This window comes from Pipra filicauda, unplaced genomic scaffold (genome assembly GCF_003945595.2).
Source record: "Pipra filicauda isolate LSUMZ 115617 unplaced genomic scaffold, ASM394559v2 scaffold53_size3534045_pilon, whole genome shotgun sequence".
NCBI lineage: Eukaryota > Metazoa > Chordata > Aves > Passeriformes > Pipridae > Pipra > Pipra filicauda.
This window is the reverse complement of record NW_024104687.1, coordinates 3027115-3046962: the sequence shown is the minus strand read 5'-3', so window position 1 is coordinate 3046962 and position 19848 is coordinate 3027115. Positions and strand designations below refer to the sequence as shown.

Here is a 19848-nt window from a genome sequence, read left to right as displayed (position 1 = left end):
GCTATACAGAGGAAAATGAAATAATTTTCTGTTGTGACAGCTGCAGAAAATGCTTAGATGCACCCTTTAATTTCCCTCATCAGTCAGTTCAGATTGTTTTTAAATGGGAATCACAGGGGAGCCATATGCTCAGAGATATTTTAATACTTTGCTCAGCGGAATAGAACTGAACTTGCTCCTTAGTAGGCTAATTTTTCACTGTAATTCTGTGTTCTGATTGAATTTCCCAGCAGTTGGTGGTCCATTACATTGTGCAAGGGCCATCTCAATGAACTCCAAAATAATATGGCAGAACAGCTCTTCTCTCTTTCCTTTAATTGCTTCAAACCTCTCCAAACGGGAGCCACGGCACAAAGGTTTTGCAGGGAGCGGTGACAAGGGCAGCTGATCAGATCAAAGAAGAAAATTGTTGTGAGATACTGTATTCATTATTTGAAGAAAGTCTTTCCTTTGTCAGAAGACTCATAAACGTGGCTTGATCTGCCTTTTGCTCTCAAAGGGAGAATGGGTCCTTCTCACCCCTCTGAGCACTCAACAAAGTCTGTGAGCTGCCCCCTACCTTTCCCTTTAATCTGTAAAGTCTCCTCTTCAAGCTCTGCAGTATTAACAATTTGAAGAGGATCATAGATGTAGGTCCTGCCTCAGATCCCTCTGTGTGTGAAAAGCTGTTGTTGCCAAAAGAAGGAGTTAGCTCTGAAAAGTTGCTGCCATTGAAATGCCCACAGGTGTTAAGAGAGATAAATACTCACAAATGTCTTTTTCTTTTTCCCCCCACTCTTTTATTGCTTAGGAAGGAGGCTTTGGGTCAATTAAGATTAAATATAAGGCTTAAAATTAGATACCAGGATGGAGTCTTTTATAACGAAAGTGGTGAGGCCCTGGCACAGGTTGCCCAGAGAAGCTGTGGCTGCTCCATCCCTGGAAATGTCCAAGTTCAGGTTGGATGGGGCTTGGAGCAGCCTGGTTGGGTGGAAGATATCCTTGCCCATGGCAGAGGGATTATAACTAGATGATCATTATGGTTCCTTTAAATCTGTGGTTCTAAAAACTTGTTCATTTTGGGGGTGTGCAGTTGCACCTCAGGCCCATGGCTGAGGGCTAAAAGGTGACATTGCCTCCAAGGAAGAGGAGAATGAGCAGTTTTCAAGGCTAATGGAGTTGCTGGCACTGGGCATTGCATAAATACAGCCTGCTGCTTCCTTCTGGGGTGTGTAAATCAAGGCTGAATCCATTCTGAGTCAGAGACAAAATGTTACAAACTGCTGTACCTAGAAAGAAAATAAGGTTTTTGCTAAAGGCATGTGCTCTCTGCAGCCTCCAGTAACAGCCCTCAGCATGGGAGATATTTTACATAACAACATCTGGTTACATAGTGCAAACAAACCAACAATTTACACAAGGGCATGTGAAAAGGTTTGACATATGGTATTTATTTATGAAATTCAAAGAGCTGCCTGCATTCGGTTTACATTCAAATATTCCCCAGGTCCCAAGAAGAGACCCCATGTACAGGCTGTACAAATAATCAAATCATTTGGCTGTATTCACTCATGATGCTGTGCTATGGTAACCACTAATTGGCAGACTCAGATTAAAGGGAGGTTAACCACAATTTCTACACAGAATAGAAAGATACAGCAATTTTTTCTACAATAAATATCAGCAACAAATTCAGAATTGAGAAAAAAAATTATTGCTTTTCATAGAAAAGGATCATACACCAAACAAATGCTATTTAATATATTGTAGGAAACACCCTGACATGGCATTAAGTGCCAAACATTAATACCAGGTTTCAATCTAAAAGTCTCCTGCTAAGTAAGACTGGTTTTTGTTGTTTAAATGGAACACATACCATACTGATGCCAGTCATTTTGTTGAGGTCACGATGAACTCAAACACAAGAAGACTATAAACTTTCTGCACCTACATGCACATCTACTCATTTCTGTTCTTTTAGGATCCAAAGTCTAGGGTTGTCCATCCCTGGCACAGCTGCCCAGGGCACTGGTGGAGTCCCCATCCCTGGAGGGATTTAAAAGACCTGTAGATGTGGCCCTTGGGGACATGGGTTAGTGGTGGCCTTGGCAGTGCTGGGGGGATGGTTGACCTCAATGATCTTAGAGGTCTTTTCCAACTTAAATGATTCTGTGATTCTATGAAGTGGCCTCAGGAATGAAAGATGCATGACAAGGTAATTTTGTTGTCACTAAATTACAGATCTATAATGTCCACTTCATAACCCTCTGGGGAAAAAGTATAATTTTCCAGTGACCAAGAACTCTAAGTTAGCTGATTTCAACTACTTTTCAACTACCTGATTTCCTTCCAAATCCTAAATTCAATCCTCAAATGGTATTTCCAAATACTTTGTAAATGCATCAGGCTGGTGAACTCGCATAACTAAAACTCAACAAAATGTAAAAATTCTGTGAACAACATTTGCATCAAAACAAATTTTCGGAATACCACCATATAAAATGTAAGAATTAAAACCATGTTAACCCCTCATCCTCAGCTAGTGAAATTTTTCATAGAGGAATGAGAAGCTGTAGATTTGGGAGGGAAAATTATGGATATCCATTTTGATCTACTACACATTACCGCTCAGAAAGGGTGTTTTATTAGGTTATTTCTACACCAAAATTTACTTTAAAAGAAATTCTCACTCCTCTATCACATCTGTCACCAGTTAGGCTGTTCCAATAAAGTTTAGCCTTGCTGTTAAAATTTTGCAGCTCATTTCTGTTCTGCTTTTAATTTGTTCTATCAGTTAGTTTCAGCTACTGGATAATTCCATCATTTGCTGAACCAAAAGAGCCCTCTGCTGTTGGAAATCTACTTTCACCCAGGGGACTTCTAACCCCCAATGAAGTGTCCAGTTGTCTAGTGCAGAAAAACAGGTTTTTTATTTTTTGGAAGGCAGAATTTCTTACGCTGGCAACCTTTTTGTAGCTGTGTTCTGAAACATCGCTAAAATTGCCAAGTTCTCCGTGGGTTGGCATTGCAAACACTGGCATTTCCACTGTGGTGGAATTCAAAAATGCTTCCTCCCCTGTCTCCCTTCCTCAAATTTTTCCAAGTCTCAGATTTCACCTTGAACTAGTTATTCTTCAAAACAGTTTTGAGAAAAATGACTCAAGATGATGTCTTCAGCGTGAAGCAGGCAGCCACAAAATGTGGATGTGACACTGCTCACTCTTACAGAGTGAATCTTGTTTTGGACTGTATGTCACAGCATAACCATTTCATTCAGAGCAGAACAAAGACATGAAGTTCAAAAAAATGTAAGATGTGCCTGCAAATGCCACCAAAGCCAGTAACAGTCCAAAGGCTGAAGCTTTCTAATTTATTTGCATGGCTCTCAAAAAAATATATCTTTCATTAAAAGTGTGGGATGGACCTTTAACAAAAGCTCTGCTCCTGCAAAGTGAAAGCAATTTGCTGGTTGAAACTGCAGGTTAATGTTCTTTGAATGTTAACTATGACAGTTATTTCCATTCTGGCTGCTGATGGTTGGACCTGGATCCCCCTGAGCTTTCCCTTGCATTACCCAGCTGAACACTGTCCTGCTTCCAGGGGCTGAACTGTGCAGAGAAACCCGTGGTGAAGCAACAAGGACCCTTTCTGACAGACACAAGGAGTGTCCCTCTGCCCATCATGAGCATTAAGGGGCACCTCAAGGAAGAGACAGAAGTGGACAGGTCAAGCTGGCTGCAGACACATCATTATGCACAGTCTTTCCTGGACAGTAAATTCTCTTAGTGGAAGCCAGGGCTGGGTCAGCTATTGCAGCAAACCTAGAAAGACAGGACAAAATACTAATTTTCCTTGCACCAGATCTACAGCAATTTACACCACATGTGCTTCAGTCTGGTGTGATCTGTTCAAAGCAGCATAGCTGTGGTAGCAGTGCCGAGCCTCAGCATGAGCCATCCTGGAGGCTGGATAAATGAACATGGATGCTTTCATTATTAATTATAATGGGCATTTATGTGCAGCCTCATTTAAAGGGAGCCATCACATCTGGGATAATTTCAAGGGAATATGCAAGAAGCTGAAAGCAAATAAGCCCCCTCAAGCCATCCAGGCTGACCCTGGTTTGGTTGCTGTCACCAGTGGCGCTGCAGAAATCTCCGTGGATCCCACTTTAGAGGTGCCTCCTGCATTAATTGATGCCCAGTTGATCTGAGCAGTGACCTGGTCACAAGATCTCCCTCAACTTCTCCTCATGTTCAAAGCAGACTCCAAAGTTATAATCTATTGGCCCAAATCTTCACAGCACGTTAATTGTACACATGTAATTAATTTTATTAGTGCTCTGGATGTCGCTATCAAATCCCAGTTTGATTCTCTAATTAGCCTGTTTTGTTAATTAATTAGGCTTTTCTATCCATACTGTGAGAATGTTTTCTTTAATAACTTTTGTTCCAGTTGGCCTGGCTTATTGGATTTTGACAGAGAACATGGAGGCTGCAGAGATTTAAAGTTATTACTGATTTCCTTTCTCATATTTTTAATTTTACAAAATACAGATTATTGATGCTCTGGGTAAAGGATAGCTTGAACTGACTTGTTAACAGATAACACAGAATTTATGTGGGGACATACTTCATAAGTAGCTCAGTTACCACAAAATATTATTAATTTTAAATATTATTGCAATGGGTTATTATGCAGTGTATATTATAGTTACAGTTCTGGTTTTGAGACAGGTGTTTAGCCTGATATTGGAATACAGCTACTTCTGCCTACACATGGCTCTGCACAACCTTTCCCTGTGGACTTTAGGGAAAATCAGAATTAGTGGCATTAATATATCTGTGGGGGGCTCCCAGCCACCCGTGTCCATGTGGTGAAGCCCCAGGGAGCAGAGGGCTGTACACAATCACAGACAAATAGAAGAGGAAAGAGGAAAAAAAAAAGAGGAAAAAGCATATCAGAGCACGAAGGAAACAATGGAAACCTGGTGTTTAGCAGCACAAACCCTGAACTGCCACCATTAATCACAGTTGAACCAGCCAGGAATAGTGAAGTGGTCTGAAATAACCGAGAGTGAGTCTGCAACAGCACATCTGCCCCCAGGCACGTGCCGAGGTCCTGGTGGGAGCCTGACCCGGTGATGGACAGACAGCACTCCCTGGAAACCATCCAAGCAGATAGGGATTCACACTCCTGCAGCTATTCTCACATGGAGATGGCTCAGAAGCTGCTCTCTGGGCTGATTCGCTGCCTGTCCGGGGTATACAGTAACATTTTTCTGGGCATCTTCTAAAAATCTCATTTACAGTTTAAATTAATCCATCATCCCTGGGCTTGTCACAGGACACATGCTGGGGGGATCTGGGGACTCAGACATGTCTGGACAGGAGGAATTGCTTTTAGAATTGGTATCAGTACAATCAAAAAGAAAGAAATCCCCTGGGACAGCGTTTACTGGTACAGAGAGGGGCACTCACACCCTCCTAGTATTTTAGGATCGTTATTTGTATTGAGCTCATTTGCATGTTACACTTCAAGGTTGGCTTGGCTCTTGCTGCTGTTTATTTGGTATTATGATCTGCATTTATTTTGAGATGAAACAGGAGCAATTTGAGCTAATCTGTTCCGACTGCTATCATGCAAATAGAAGTGTTAATCATTAACTACCCAGAGCCAGGCAGAAAGAAGAGTTAATTAATTGTAGGCACACACATGCATCACCCTGGTATTAAGAAAAAGCTGCCTGATGACATCATCCTCCAAGAATGTCAATAGACATTTTTAAGAGTTTCTGCTTCTTTTGTCCAAGGTATTCAGCTCCCCTGAGCTTCTGGAAAGGGAGTTAAATAACCAATTATAACAATTTTTACCATTCAGATCATGAACCTATTCTTCAGAATTAGCCTGAATTAATGATAAATGTGGAAAAAGGAGAAGTTACACATCATTACCAGCTGCATGTTCTTCTGGACAAAACCACATCCCTGACCTCATTTTTAAACCCTCATTAGCAGCGTTTGCAAAGGAGGTCAGCCTGCTCTGCACCCACCAGCAGAGCTCTCCCTGAACACCTCTTCCTCATGCTGAGCAATCCATCTGACATCCCAAATGACAGTGATTCATGGCCAGCACCACCAGCACACAGCCGACTAGGAGAAGCCCACAAGTGTGGCCCTCTTGAGATACAAAGCCTAAATTAAGGAACTGTGAATAGTAACTAATCCTATACCTTTCTTTAAAAACGTAGGCACAAAACACACTTGCCATATGCAGAAAGTTACATTTTGAGTATAACTCAAAAAGTTGCATGCCAAATTTCTCCATTAGGGAAAAATTTTTGCCTCATTTGTTTGGAAAATTACCTTTTTATGTGAATCAACTATTAATATAACTGGCATCTTACCTGTTCTTTTTTTTTTTCCTTCTGTGGCAAAGGAAAGCTGTGATTATGCTTTATCACCACTTTAGCTAGGAAATTTGAAGAGATGAGACCTCAAAAGCTGTGTTAGCAGGAGGGAGGCTCTTATAACCCCTTTTATAAACAAGATGCCTGTAAAACTGGTGGGTAGTTTACAAGTTGTAGGTTCTCCAAGAATTTAGAAAACAGAGTGAAAGCAGATTACACTATTGGAACAGATGCCAAGATTTTTCCTGCCTTCTCCTTGTCAGGATGGTGCAGCACCATTCACAAGCAACTTATTAATTATTATTCCTAATATAAATCAGAAAAAAGCCACAAAACCCGAACAGTTATCTGGTAATATTGAATCTGTGTTCAATATGCAAATGTACATGAAAGTACAAGTGAATAATGCTGATAGCTCTTACCAGCTGCATAAAAATGCACTTTTTCCAAGGAGAATAAATGTAGAAAGTGAGTTGCAGAAAGTTTAAATGACATGATCAGGTTCCCATAGCAAGTCAGTGCCAGAGTTCAAGCAATACTCAGCTCTGCTATTCCTCAGCTTTCTGTGCTTGTGCTTGGACCATGTGTTGTTGCTTGTGCAAAGAAGGGAAAATATGCAAGGAGCCCTTCTGTGCCTGGGGAAAATGGAAGAATGTATGGAAAAAGAAAAGTTTTCCTCTCTCTTGATTCCTAAATCTGATCTTTAAGGAGTGCAGCTTATCTGTTAACAAAGATGAACATGCATTTCTGGTTCTTCAGAATTAATAGCTTTTGATAGTTTATTTATAGAAGCACAATCACTGTCCACTCTGCAGAGACCATGAGCACAACTGTGCCTTTTAAACCTTTCTTTGTAGTAACAGACATTTATTTTCTGACAAGGAAATGAAAGAGACTGGCAGAGCAAGCATAAATGTCTGTCTGCAAAGGCAATGTTGTCCCAATAGATTTCTGTTTGGGCTAATAATAAAACCCTCTGGTTTTATTCTATTTTATTAAAAAAACAGCTATTGGAAACACTTGAGGCGCTGAGAACACCAACACTGTAATAAACGGGGTAAGGAGCCACGTGAAATGATGGCACGGGCATGAAGGGACCAAGCTACAAAATAACTGGGTTTTCTGCAAGGGAACTGAGATAGAAATCCAGGGGATCATTAATTGATGTGGCCTGAAGAAAGTCTTTTGGGGCTGCTGGAGCCTGGAGCTGGCTGCTCGCCTTGGCACCGCAGGGCAGGGCTGCACGGCCGGCCACGGGCTCCCGGTACCGCTGACACGCACAAGCAGGGCTCTGTAAACACCATCTCATTAGAGCTCCTGGAAAAGAAAATTCCTGTAAATTGGAGCTGGGAGGGGTGTTTGCAGCCAGCAGACCTCACATTCCCGGCAGGTCACGGGAGGGATGGGGTTGGGGTTTGCATCTGAACCCTGGCACACGGTTGCCCTCTCTGCGCTCGCTGTGGCAGGTGAGCGCTGGCAATGCTGTTCCTGCAGCACTGAGTGTGTAAATACTAAAAGGCAGGAGTGGGTATTTAAATTCTAGAGAGTTTAAATTCGTGACAACAAACACCCGCTTCCAATAATCTTAGAAATTGCAAGGATTTTTTTTTTCCCAGATTAATGTTTATCTGTGGAATTTGGCTGTCTGTCTGGAATTTACTGTGTCTTGTTTTGCCTTTCTCTCCCCTACTGGCTTGTTTTAAGCTTCTGGTGTTTTCCAGAGTATTTTAAACATTGCCTTTTAAGTATTTTTCTCTTTTGTGAGACTCCTAGACAAGTAGACAGGAGGAATTTACACATGATTGGGCGAAATAACGAGAAACAAATATTTTCCATTGCAATTACAAGATTGGTCTCCTTCTATAAATTATTTATGGAAAAATACACTTAATACCATTACCAAGATTTTCCAAGATAAAGGAAGATGAAGCTAAAGCTGCTGCACTGAAATCCATTAGTCTGGTATGTGTGATGGATCACAGTCAGAAGAGAACCATGTAGAAAATAGCTGTAAGTGATCCTCCAACTGACCTGAACTTTTGGAGCTAATTTTCCACTACCAAGGTGTAGATACTTCTGGTACAGCAGAAGAAAGCTTTCTAGGGCACATCACATCCTTCTTCCCCACTGTGCTGGCCCTCAGGTTGCTTGGGCACAGTTCTCCATGCAGCCCTGGAGGCAGTAGATATTTGTGGATGTGGGGAAGCTCATGACATGTAACATTCCACACGGGAAAATATAATGCTGGAAAAACCCTTAGTTTGTCTGAGCGGATTAGTGAGTGTCTAAATAACTGACACTGCCCTGCAGTGAATTGCTGAGATATGTGAGGGGGTGTACAGCGAGATGACCACTGATTAGCCTTGTGTCTGCTTCAACATTCTCCTCCTCATGGCTCAGAGCCCTTTGCCCGTGTTCACAGAAGGTGTTCACAGAATGCCAAGCAGCTCAAACCTGGAAGAACATTCCCACCCTGCTCACAGGGTACTCACCCAGGTCTCGGAGCAAAGCCTCTGCTGAATCAAGAACCAAAATAATTACAATTCTGGAATTAAAGCGAGATGTGGCCGACAGCTCTGCTCGTTGTAAAAATCCAGGGGAGATGATCTGCTGCCGAGGACTGGATTCATATTAATTCATGAGACCAATCACAATGTACCCTCACAGCTGTTAAAAAGCCCAGAAATTCTTAGCTGCAACCTGAATTCCACATCTGGCCAGTCCATTGGTAGGACAGGTATTGCGAGGGAGGTTTCCTGCTTCCTTTGTGCTTAAGGTGAATGTATGTGATTTTAATCAAACGTGCCTACAAAGCTTCAGTCTGCCTGGTGATGTGCTGCCTACATGTCTGGGAGCTCGCTCAGGAAGAGCTTTCAGCAGTCTGCCCTCCTGCCCTGCCTGTCAGCCTTGTGAGGGATGTGGGAATCACACACCAGGGATGGTGGTGCAGTACTTAAAGAGGCTTATAAAAAAGACAAAAAGTGACTTTTTACAAGGACAGATAATCATAGGACAAAGGGGAACAGTTTTAAACTAAGACAGGAGAGGTTTAGATTAGATCTTAGGAAGAAATCCTTTGTTCAGGGGGTGATGGCACAGGTTGCCCAGAGAAGCTGTGACTTCCCCATCCCTGGAAGTGTTCAAGGCCAGGTTGGATGGGATTTGGAGCAGCCTGGGATAGTGGGAGGTGTCCCTGCCCATGACAGGGGGTGGAATGAGATGAACTTTAAGGTTCCTTCCAAACCAAGCCTTTCTATGATTCTTCTCTAATGACTTCTATGCCTATGGCTGATCATCACACTGAGGTTAAGTTTTTCTTCATATCTCCCGCTCCCCTGTCCTAATTGAGTACATTTGGCTCTTTCCCACATCCCCAAATTGCCCTTTTTGCAAGAGAATTCCTGTGCTTTCGTTGGTCTGAAGCTATGTGTATGTTGAGAAATCAGCAAGCAAAACAGAACAGAAAATCATTAAATTCACCAGCGCAGTTTTCCATCCCTGGGGTTACTAACTTGGCTATGTTTTTACTATTCAGCCAATTTTCGTACCATACAAAGGGAATTTATTTGCCATCTTGATTTTTCCATTCAGTTCAAATGAAATCCATCAGGAATTCCAGCATCACTGGTGAGGAGGGCACTGCAGACAGACAGACATCTGGGAAAATGAGCAGACACACAGCTTGGTGACAGGACAACACAATGGGACAGGCATTTCCAAAGAACCTACTAAATAAATTGTCTTCCATGGGACTTGAGGGACTAAGGATGGAAAAATGATGCTTCTGTAACAGTTTGAATTTGTTAGAGATGATCCAGACGAAGGGTGTGACATTTTTGATGAAACTGATGTTCAAATGACTGTTCACAAGTGACTTCTACTATTTATAAAAAATTGTGACCTCATATGACTGTAACCTCATTTAAAGTACATGTAAAGTACCCTTAAAACCTAAAGCTGTCACTGAATATTAAATAATCAAAATATGTGAGTACATGATGGGGTTCTCTGAAGACAGAGGAGCTACTTTTTCATTTTTCCTTATTTGCTGGCAAAGAGGCCTATGGTAACATTCCCTGCAAATGATCTGGAGCCTCTTGTGAGTTTCTGCCTGAAGTGAATAAAATACAGATGATGAATGCATTTGAAAATGGATGTTTATATTCAGAAAACACATCCTATTTAATGTAGCTTCAAACCACCTGTGAAACGAGATGGGAAAGATAATTATGGTACAGTGTTGGCCTACATAAATATCAGGCCGACCTCAAGGCTTATGTCTGCAGATGTCCCATTCCCCAGGTTTCCAGCCTTGCAGGAGGTCTGCTGATCTCATCCCAAAGCCACTGCAAATCTTCTGAAGCCTTCCATGAAATGGAGCCCCGAGCCTGTGGTCACTGAGAAATAAGAGAGGGGAGATAAAGCAGAACACAGTCATGAGTGTGGAGGCAGATCCTGGGAGAAATATTTGTACTGAAGCCTGGGAAAGTGACCCTGAAGGATCAGGGAGCCTCCTTGACTTTACAATGTCTCATCATCTGGAGAAGCACCTTGACCCTTGCTCAGCTGGTCCTGGACTCAGCCTCTCCCCAGACACACTATGATCAAAGTCATGCAAGATTAAGAAGAGGAGGGCCCATCCCAAGGCAAATGTGTGGGGACCACAGGAAGGACAGAAAGAGAAGGTCATAAGCAATAGCAGCATCCTTAAAAATGCCAGGAAAACTTTGAAACTGCTTCATGCCAGTTTTTTTTATCAATCCGGTGACAGCAATAAAAAAGAAATTAGAAACTCCCTTGTCTGGGTGCTGTTCAAAGGAGGCAGCAGCTCTTCTTCCTGTTAGTCACAAGTGATTTCCTTTCAAAAATATTATCACTACTGTCATTGTCATTATTTCTGAGATAAGCCACTTAAGTCCTGAGGGATGCCTCTGGAAATTACTCCCTACTCTGCTGACAAGCTGAGATGTTTCACTTGGACCATGTTTACCATAACCAGTAGGAGGCAAACAAACCCATATCTGAGCTGCACTGTGGGGTGTATTTGGCTAAATTTCACTCTTTTCAAAAACAAATTCAGTAACCCAAGTGATAATGATACTCTTGAGGATCTAACTCTGTTGGAGTCAATAATATGTCTAACAGTGTTGATCCCATTAATGGGTGGGATATACAACCACACCATGAGAAACACACTTTGTCTTAGAGATCTTTTAGTTTAAACACACAAAGGAGGTTAAAAAGGGGGATGCTAATGCCCCAAAGATCCCTTTCTACCTAAGCTATTCTATGATTTTTGGAAACTGAATACTTAAGATAGAATTTAAAATGCGAGGTAGTCTTTAGTATCCTGCTTTCTTTGGCAGAATTAGTGCCAAGTCCTATGTGGAAAAATATATTAGTGCCTTTCAAACAGTGGAACTTTATAATTTATGTTAGGTCACCTCTCAGTAAGCATCTGCATAGCCTTAAAGCTTCACTGTGCCTTTAAATCCTATCACTTCATCTCAGATAGCTGTGTCCAACATGCTGGCACAAGGCCTTTTTTAATGGCTATAAGTCAAGTTCAAACAAGTTTATTACACAGCTGTGAAATTATATTGGCATATCTGGTAGTGTAAGTCTGACATGAATCCTTGATGCCTTTTGTATGACAAGTGAAAACTCATTTCATTGCTTTCCTCTCCCTTTAATTCTTGCATTTTCACTGTTTTCATAAATGAATGCACTGTGAAAGGTACTTCCAGCATATTGACAAAAATATGTGATTATGAAGATAAACAAAATCAGATCTCACCACCTTCCAACATTCACTAAAAACTGCACTAAATTAAATTGAATCTGTTTGGATTTGGACTTTAGTTATGCAGAGACATTGTTATCATATGAAAATATCACATTAAGTATTTATTCACCCAAACGAATCCCAGCCATGAATACTGCTTGTATCTGAAAGGAATAATTCCTTCCTGTTCTCCATTTAAAACACAATCCTTAAATATAGAAATTTTAGAGACTACTCTTTGCTGATGTTGCCTTTGCCAGCTCTATCACATTTAACATGACAAAGATTACTACATTTATGTACCGTATCCTGTCCCCAATGGAGTTTCATTCATGACTTCTCAGGCTGTGAATATTGAAGAAGTCCCAGGAAAAAATGCCCTTTAAGTTGGTTTCAGACAAACCCCGAGCTGCATTTCCCTACTGCTGCCTGGGATGTGTTAAACATGCTGCTCACACTCTGCATGGCACATGTACAGCAATTTTAGGCCAGGAAATACCAGACTGAAATGTGAGAGTCATTATTTTTTGAAATTCGAATGTTGGCAGGTAGGTGATGTCCATGGGAATTTGCTAGAAGTGGCTGTTTTCATACAAGAAAACCAAAAAAAGGCCGTTCCAGACACTCGTCACCCGCAGTCCTGGCTGAGTGCACAGCAGGGGCATTTCATCCCATTTTCTCCAACTGTTCCACATAACTGCTGTCCTCCAGTCATCCCTCTTGTCTTAATGCTGTCTCAGTTTTACAGTTAAAATAAAATGCACATTAAATTTGCCCATTTTTAAACGATGCAAAGAAATCTGAACCATTGACTAATGCAGACCTACAGTCCTTCCAACGCTGGTGAAGCACCACAACTAAATACTATTAAACAAAATAATATTACTTCTCTTTTTGTACCGCTAGTATTACAGAATTTTTAATCACAAGGTAGCCTCTCAAGTCCCTTTCCTAGTGATAATCCTGCTGGCTCTGGTCCAGCAGTGGCTGCCAAAAGCCAGGGCAATGTGTTGTCAACACAAAATCTACAGTCATTCTGGGACATGAAGAAATGTAGTTCCCATCATAAAAAAAACAAAAACAAAAACAAAAACAAAAACAAAAAAAACACAACAAAAAACAAAAACAAAACAAAAAAAAAACCAAAAAAAACAAACAAAAAAAACAAAAACAAAAAAACCCCCAACCTATTAAATTCTGTGCAAAAATGTCAGAAACGCTTTTTGGCTTTGTTTATGTCACAAGTTAACTTTGTCTTTCTTGAAATGCTGTTTCTTCTCATGTGTTCAGCACAGAAGGAAAAAGTAAAGAAAACTCTGGTAAGTATATGTAGAGAAATGGACTGATGCAGATGGATCTGGTCTAAATACCCCCAAATAATAATGATGCTGGGTGAAGTCTCTGCTTGACATCCAGAGCATTTCTGTCATGAACTGATCCATCACTCTGAGGTGCTCAAAACACAAAAATCCCACAATTCCCCTTCTGGCTAAGAAAAGGGTTCATACAGTGAAAGTGTTATCATAGCACAGGGAAGTATAGGAGAACAAGGAACTTTTGTTTCCATGGCAATCTGAGCTCCTTCTTCAGACACGAGCACAAAGGCAATATGCTGAATGATTATCTGAAGGTCATGTTGTTCTTAGGAGAAAAGTTAGGGAGAATGCACTGGGCTAATTTCCCCTGTTGGGATACACACTGCATTTCTAAGCAGTTAAAGCAAACAACTGATGAAGGAAATAATTGCCTTCATTAATGTCATCAGTTTATTTTAAAGTCTGTTTGCCCAAAGGAAACAGCAGCCTGTTCATGAGGATAATTCACATTTTGTATCATTATTGCATATGCTCAGAGACAAATATTAAGATTCCATGTATATCTGGCATTCCTCACCTGGTAAAATATATTCCCTTTAAATTCAATGTATCTTAAAACTGACTAAAACATCTCCATGTGAGAGCTTGTTTATGTTTCCATTTTTGTGGTAAAGAACCACTCTTTCAACATGTGTAAATGGGCTTTCAAATGCCAGGATACCCCAGGGATACATGGGAGGGATACACAGGTAAGCAGAACCTTGACACCTGTCTCTGTTACATATGTAAGAAATGGGCATCAAAGGGACATACAAATGTTCAATTCAGTTTACTTTGTATTTCCCAGTGTCAGTTTTGGGTTTCCATTTCCTCTGAGCAGGTTTGACCTTGTTGACAGCAAGAGTAAAACGCTTTCTGTGGAAAAGAAAATGACTCTAAAAAGTGTAATTCTATTTTCTTGCTCTGTTCTGTGCTTCCTGATTTAGTACAGATCTGAAGTACAAAGGAACAGAAACTTCACTGGTCTTCAGAAGGAAAGTTATTTTTAGAGTCATTTTGTTGCCAAAGCATATAGAAACCTTATGTGCTACCTCAGAAAGTTGCTGTGGAATGGGAGGGAAACAGAGATGCCTATTTCTTTGTCTTTGCTTTCCAATCACAGAGCTTTACTCTGATAAAAAAAAAGATGCACATATTCCAAAGAGAAGTTGCAGGAGTCACAAAGTTGCTTGAAGTTGAATTAAATGTAAATGTGTGATCCTTTTCTGCGTCGTATAAATACAAATCAAGGTCTTGAACAAGGACTGTGCTTAGACATACAACTCTAACTCTCTTAAGTGAAAATACACTCCTGAATCTGAACTTAACAGAATCATTTAGTTGGAAGAGATTTCTAAGATCATCGAGCCCAAGCATTAACCCAGCACTGCCAAGCCCATCACTAAACCATGTCCCCAAGTGCCAGATCTACAGGTTTTTTAAATCCCTCCAAGGCTGGTGTCACCACCACTGCCCTGGGCAGCCTGTCCCAATGCTTGACCACCCTTTCCATGAAGAAATTTCCTCTAATATCCAATCTAAATCTCTCCCAGGAGGGAGGTTGCAAGGGGCAAAGAAGAGCTGGGAGTGCCTCTTTTTTCTGGGGTATTGTGAAATTGGCTCAAAATATGTGGTTTGAGAAATGTTACCCCAGCTGAGGGGTTAAACCATCATCTTTTAAATAAATCCTTCTTGGGAACAGAGGGAGAAAACGCTGCTTGTTTGCAGATTACAGCATGCTGTGTTTCACTTCAGCAGGACAAAGATTTAAAGCAAAGTGTAGAATGACTTATACACTATCACTGGCATCAGTTCAGGAGTGGAGGATGAGGCTGGTTCCAGTTGCTCTACAAAAATATGAGTTTGCTTTATCTCCTTCCACATCAACTGCAAGTTTTTACAAGCTGTCGTGATACTTCACAGGCAAAAGGAACAGCCCCAGGCCCAAAACATCTGAGCCTTCAGTGAACTTAATACTCCTGTGCCACTCCAAAAAGAGAAAACATCTCCTTTCCTCTAAGTTGTATCCTTCTAGGATGCTGACAGATTAAAAAAAAAAAAAAAAAGTAAAAACATCTCACTGTCAAGTAAAAAAAATTCTGCTTAGAGACAGACTTTGCTGGTTGTATTCATGGACACCCCAAAACCAGAGGTGGGGCTGGAAGGGGCAGCAGTGCATCCATATGTGCATCCACATCCACAGAAAGTATTAAAATTCAAGTGAAACAAATATAGGGGACCTGGTGATTGACAGAGTTTTATACCCAGGAATAGACATTGATAGGTGTGTTTGGATGAACAAATCCTTCTTAAGGTAAGCACAGAGAGACAAGGAGGGTTATTTGCAGTGACTGCAGGAGGTGGAGGAGTGGGTGTGGCACTGCCTGATGTTCTGCAAAGTTCTTGCCTGTGGAAGTGGAGTCGTGCAGGAAAACCTGCCTGTCCTTGAGTGCCTTGCAGTGTCCTGGTGGGCACATCCCCACGGCTCACAGAAAATGGCTCTCCAAGCCACATCTACGGGTCTTTTAAATTCCCCTGGGAATGGGGACTCCACCACTGCCCTGGGCAGCTGTGCCCGTGCTGGAAAGCCCTTTTGGTGAAGAAATATTTCCTAATCTCCAACCTAAACTCCCCTGGCACAACTTGAGGCTGTTTCCTCTCATCCTGTCACTTGTTCCCTGGGAGAAGAACCCGACCCCCATGAGGCTTCAGCCTCCTGCCAGGGAGTTGTAGACAGTGGTAAGATAATGGTGTGTGATGTGGGTAACATTTGGGTGGGTATTTTTGTCACTTAAATGTATCTTTTTTTATATGTATTGCTTAAGTTCAGGTCTTCCCTTGTCAGGAGAAGATTTTTGCTGCTATACTCTATGCAGCTATAGTCATACATGTCTCTTTATATACAGCTACTCTGCATTCTCACCTAGTGAAGGGAGACATCATGTTATAGTATATAAGATTAATTTTAATTAAAGCCCACACAGTTGTCTCTTTGTAGAACAGGTATCATAGAGAAGAGAAAACACACGATCTTTATATACATACCTTGTTGAAATGTACACATGTAAAATTGTGAAATGCATATAATGTAAAATATCCCCAAATTTCAATCCTCAGGTCTTTAATTAATGTACACTTGACTTTATATTTTACAAAAAATATCACTTGTTATGCTTGGAAATTTTCTGTTTCTGTGTGTCCTTCTATGATCACTGCAATGAGTTGAATAGTGATTTTGCAGCTAAAGCTCCTCTAGTTACCAAAAACCCAAGTCCTTAATGATGTCATGGAAAAATTTATTTATCTACTTCTTCTCTAGGTATGTGAACGTTCATATTATTTGCACAAGAGTGACTGTGCTGCAAATGGCAACAAAATTATGCACATATTTTGTAGCTTGTGCTCTGCCCTCAGAAGTCAGGACCAAGGGAAGAAAGGACTGGATACTTTGGAGAGGGAAAACAAAGTAAGAACAACTGTGAAATCTCTAAAAGGGGATATTCAGCCTGTCCCTGAGCACAGGGAACAAGTAGCTTTTCCTCAAATGAAGTTAAAATATATATATATATGTATATATATATAACTCAGCAAAGCAGTGAAAAAGCAAAGTACATTTTATTCTAGTTTTAGAATATGAAAATTCCTAAATTAAAGAAAAAACATATAATTTTGATTTAAATTTTAAAAAGTAAAAATTAAGGACAAAAATAGAATTACATTTTTCTAAAAGGAAGGACAACAGACGCAGTATAATGACTAAGTTCCCTTTGGGGTTGCAACTAAGAAAGCAAGGATGATAATTGTATATATGGGCAGGATCACCCACAGTCTGGAAACCAAATACACCATAAGATACAGGTACTGAGATATAAAATGTTGTTTATTATGGTACTAAAATTATGAGAAACACACAAAAAATGTGAGCACAAAGGAAGAATAAAGACTGGGCAACAGATGCAATACTTTCTCCCAGCTGACTGGACCATGGCAAGAAATACAATATACATGATGAAAATATAAGCTGGTATTTTCAACACAGGAGTAGGAATTCATATTTCATGCAAGCCAACTGTTGCATATTTCCTTCAGCACTGAAGGTTATTTTAGAGGTATGAAAAAGATGAAAGATAAGATTTTACTCTCAGACAAATTGATTTCATTAACGACACTGGGTTGCATGTGTGTAGCACAAAACATCCTGGGCTGTTGGGAAGATGTTTCAGAGAGAACAAATGTCAGGACCATTCCAAAAAGAATGAGAAAAAGGGCCACTGATGAACAATGTTCTTTCTGGTTTTCATTTGGACTGACTCCAGAGATTTGCCATATACCCCAGGAGAAGTCTCTTATAACTTGACACATGATACTTGTCAAGTTATATTAGTTATGGATAATTTACTGTAAATTATTATGAAATAATCTACTACAAACTATAAGCTTATATAAAACTGTGTTATTTAAACTATATTATTTAAGCTATAAGTTGTTATAAAATAACACAGCTATACATAAACTTAAACATATTTTTATATCTATAAACTAACTTAAGTTACATACAACTTATTCGTGTCCTATAAATGTAAATATAATTTATATAATTTATATACAACTTGTATATATATAAATTATATATATATAAATTATATATATATAAATTATTGATGTCATGTAAATGTAAACTAATACAAACAAGGGAGGCCGAGATTGGTGCTGGAGAGGGATTCTTCTTTGCAAAAGCCAAAAGGGGAAAAAAACATACCACAAAAAGGAATACAGCACAACATATATGGGGTGAGGATTATTTGTCAGCAACCCACATCCCATATACCTTCCTGCATGTCCAGGTGGCAGGGCCAGCAGGTGACCCCTGCCAGCCACAGGCTCCGTGTGCCCACCCCCTTCTGCGCAGCATCTCCAGGGGCAGGGAAACCCTCTGGACACGGGCTGGGAGGAGCAGGCCGGCTGCCAAGTTTACTTTTCTTCCAATAAACCCTCTCGTGGATCAGCCGCGCGTGGGAAGACTAAAGAAACTGTTTGGGGGATAAGCGGGAACTGTCGCCTAACTCTGGGCTTGGGGGAAAGCAGCACCGACCGCCCAAAACTGCGAGGCAGGAGAGGAAAAGCAGCGAAGCTGACGGTGCTGGGGATCCCACCTGGCAAACGCCGGCGGAGCGGAGCGTTTGTCTGTCTGTCTGTCTGTCCGTCTGTCCCTCTGGCTGAGGATCCCGAGGATCACATGAATCCCGTCCTGCCCCCTCCCTCCGCAGCCCCGTCCCGCTGCGCTCCTCGCAACTCCTGCAAACTCGCCCAAAGCAGAGGCACTTCCCACAGGCAGCCTCTGCCTCTCCTCGAGGGGCTCTGGCAGCTGCCAAAACTCTCTTTTCCCTCTTTCCAAATAAAGTTCCAGCACTCGCAGAGGAGATTCCTGCAAAAGCGAACGATGATTGCCCGTAGCAAGAAAGGCTCATGTTCTCAACTCTGCCTCGCTCTCTGCACCTTTGGGCTGGCGCTGCTGGGGGATGTGTCCCGGGCTGTACCCATGGACGATCAGGATTATTACCTGCAGGAAATTACCAACAGGGATCATTATTATTCCTTTCCATATCCTGGGGAAGAGTTTTTTCCTTTCACGGAGCAACCTGGAGAGGAAGGACCTCACCGCGCTGCAGAGACAGAGGAGCACCCGCGGTTCAAACCCAGCAGGAAAGAGTTAAAACCGAAGAAGAACAACAAAAAAGGAAAACCGATTCTTGAAACGCCACCAGGTAACTTTCCACCTCCTCCTCCAGCGTTTGGAGTCTGCTGAATCTCACGTTGCCTGTAACTTTTTGCATTAATCAATATCCAGCTAATGGCAGCCTTGGCAATAATATCAATAAATGTGGTTGTGGTGATGATGATGACAACACATTAATTTTTAATATTCCACAGAACAGATCTGCAGAACTTTTACTACTTTTTAACCCTTTCCTTATCTAGTAAAGAGATTATTTTGGGGTTGTAATATATTCATGCTACTGTACTGGACTTTTCCTTCTTAATTATTCTTAATTACATTTGACAACTGGCATGTTGTGAAAACTGCTGTTCTCTAAGCAAAAGAACAGAGACAGATTCCATAGTAAAAGGTAATTGCATATAGTGACACCTCTCTTTATCCCTTCTCTCTTTAATCTGAGAGGTTACTGAATTAATTTTACTTATAAACCTGTGAATTTCTTTGAGATTTCACTCTGAAGCCCTCCAGAGGAAGATATGTAAACAGAGATCTTCCTGTAGAAGACTAAGCTCTAACAAGCTCACTTTAATTTTTGACCTGC

General features: G+C 41.1%; 1 protein-coding gene across 1 annotated transcript in view; it reads left to right on the top strand.

Annotated features, from left to right (window-relative positions):
* Positions 1-18554: 18554 nt before the first annotated feature.
* CPXM2 (carboxypeptidase X, M14 family member 2) overlaps positions 18555-19848 on the top strand; it is a 75166-nt gene continuing 73872 nt past the window's right edge. Inside the window, exon 1 of the mRNA XM_027726439.2 lies at positions 18555-19293. Within this exon, the coding sequence (XP_027582240.1) occupies positions 18765-19293 (529 nt within the window). The 5' untranslated portion in view covers positions 18555-18764. The remainder of the gene's footprint in view (positions 19294-19848) is intronic.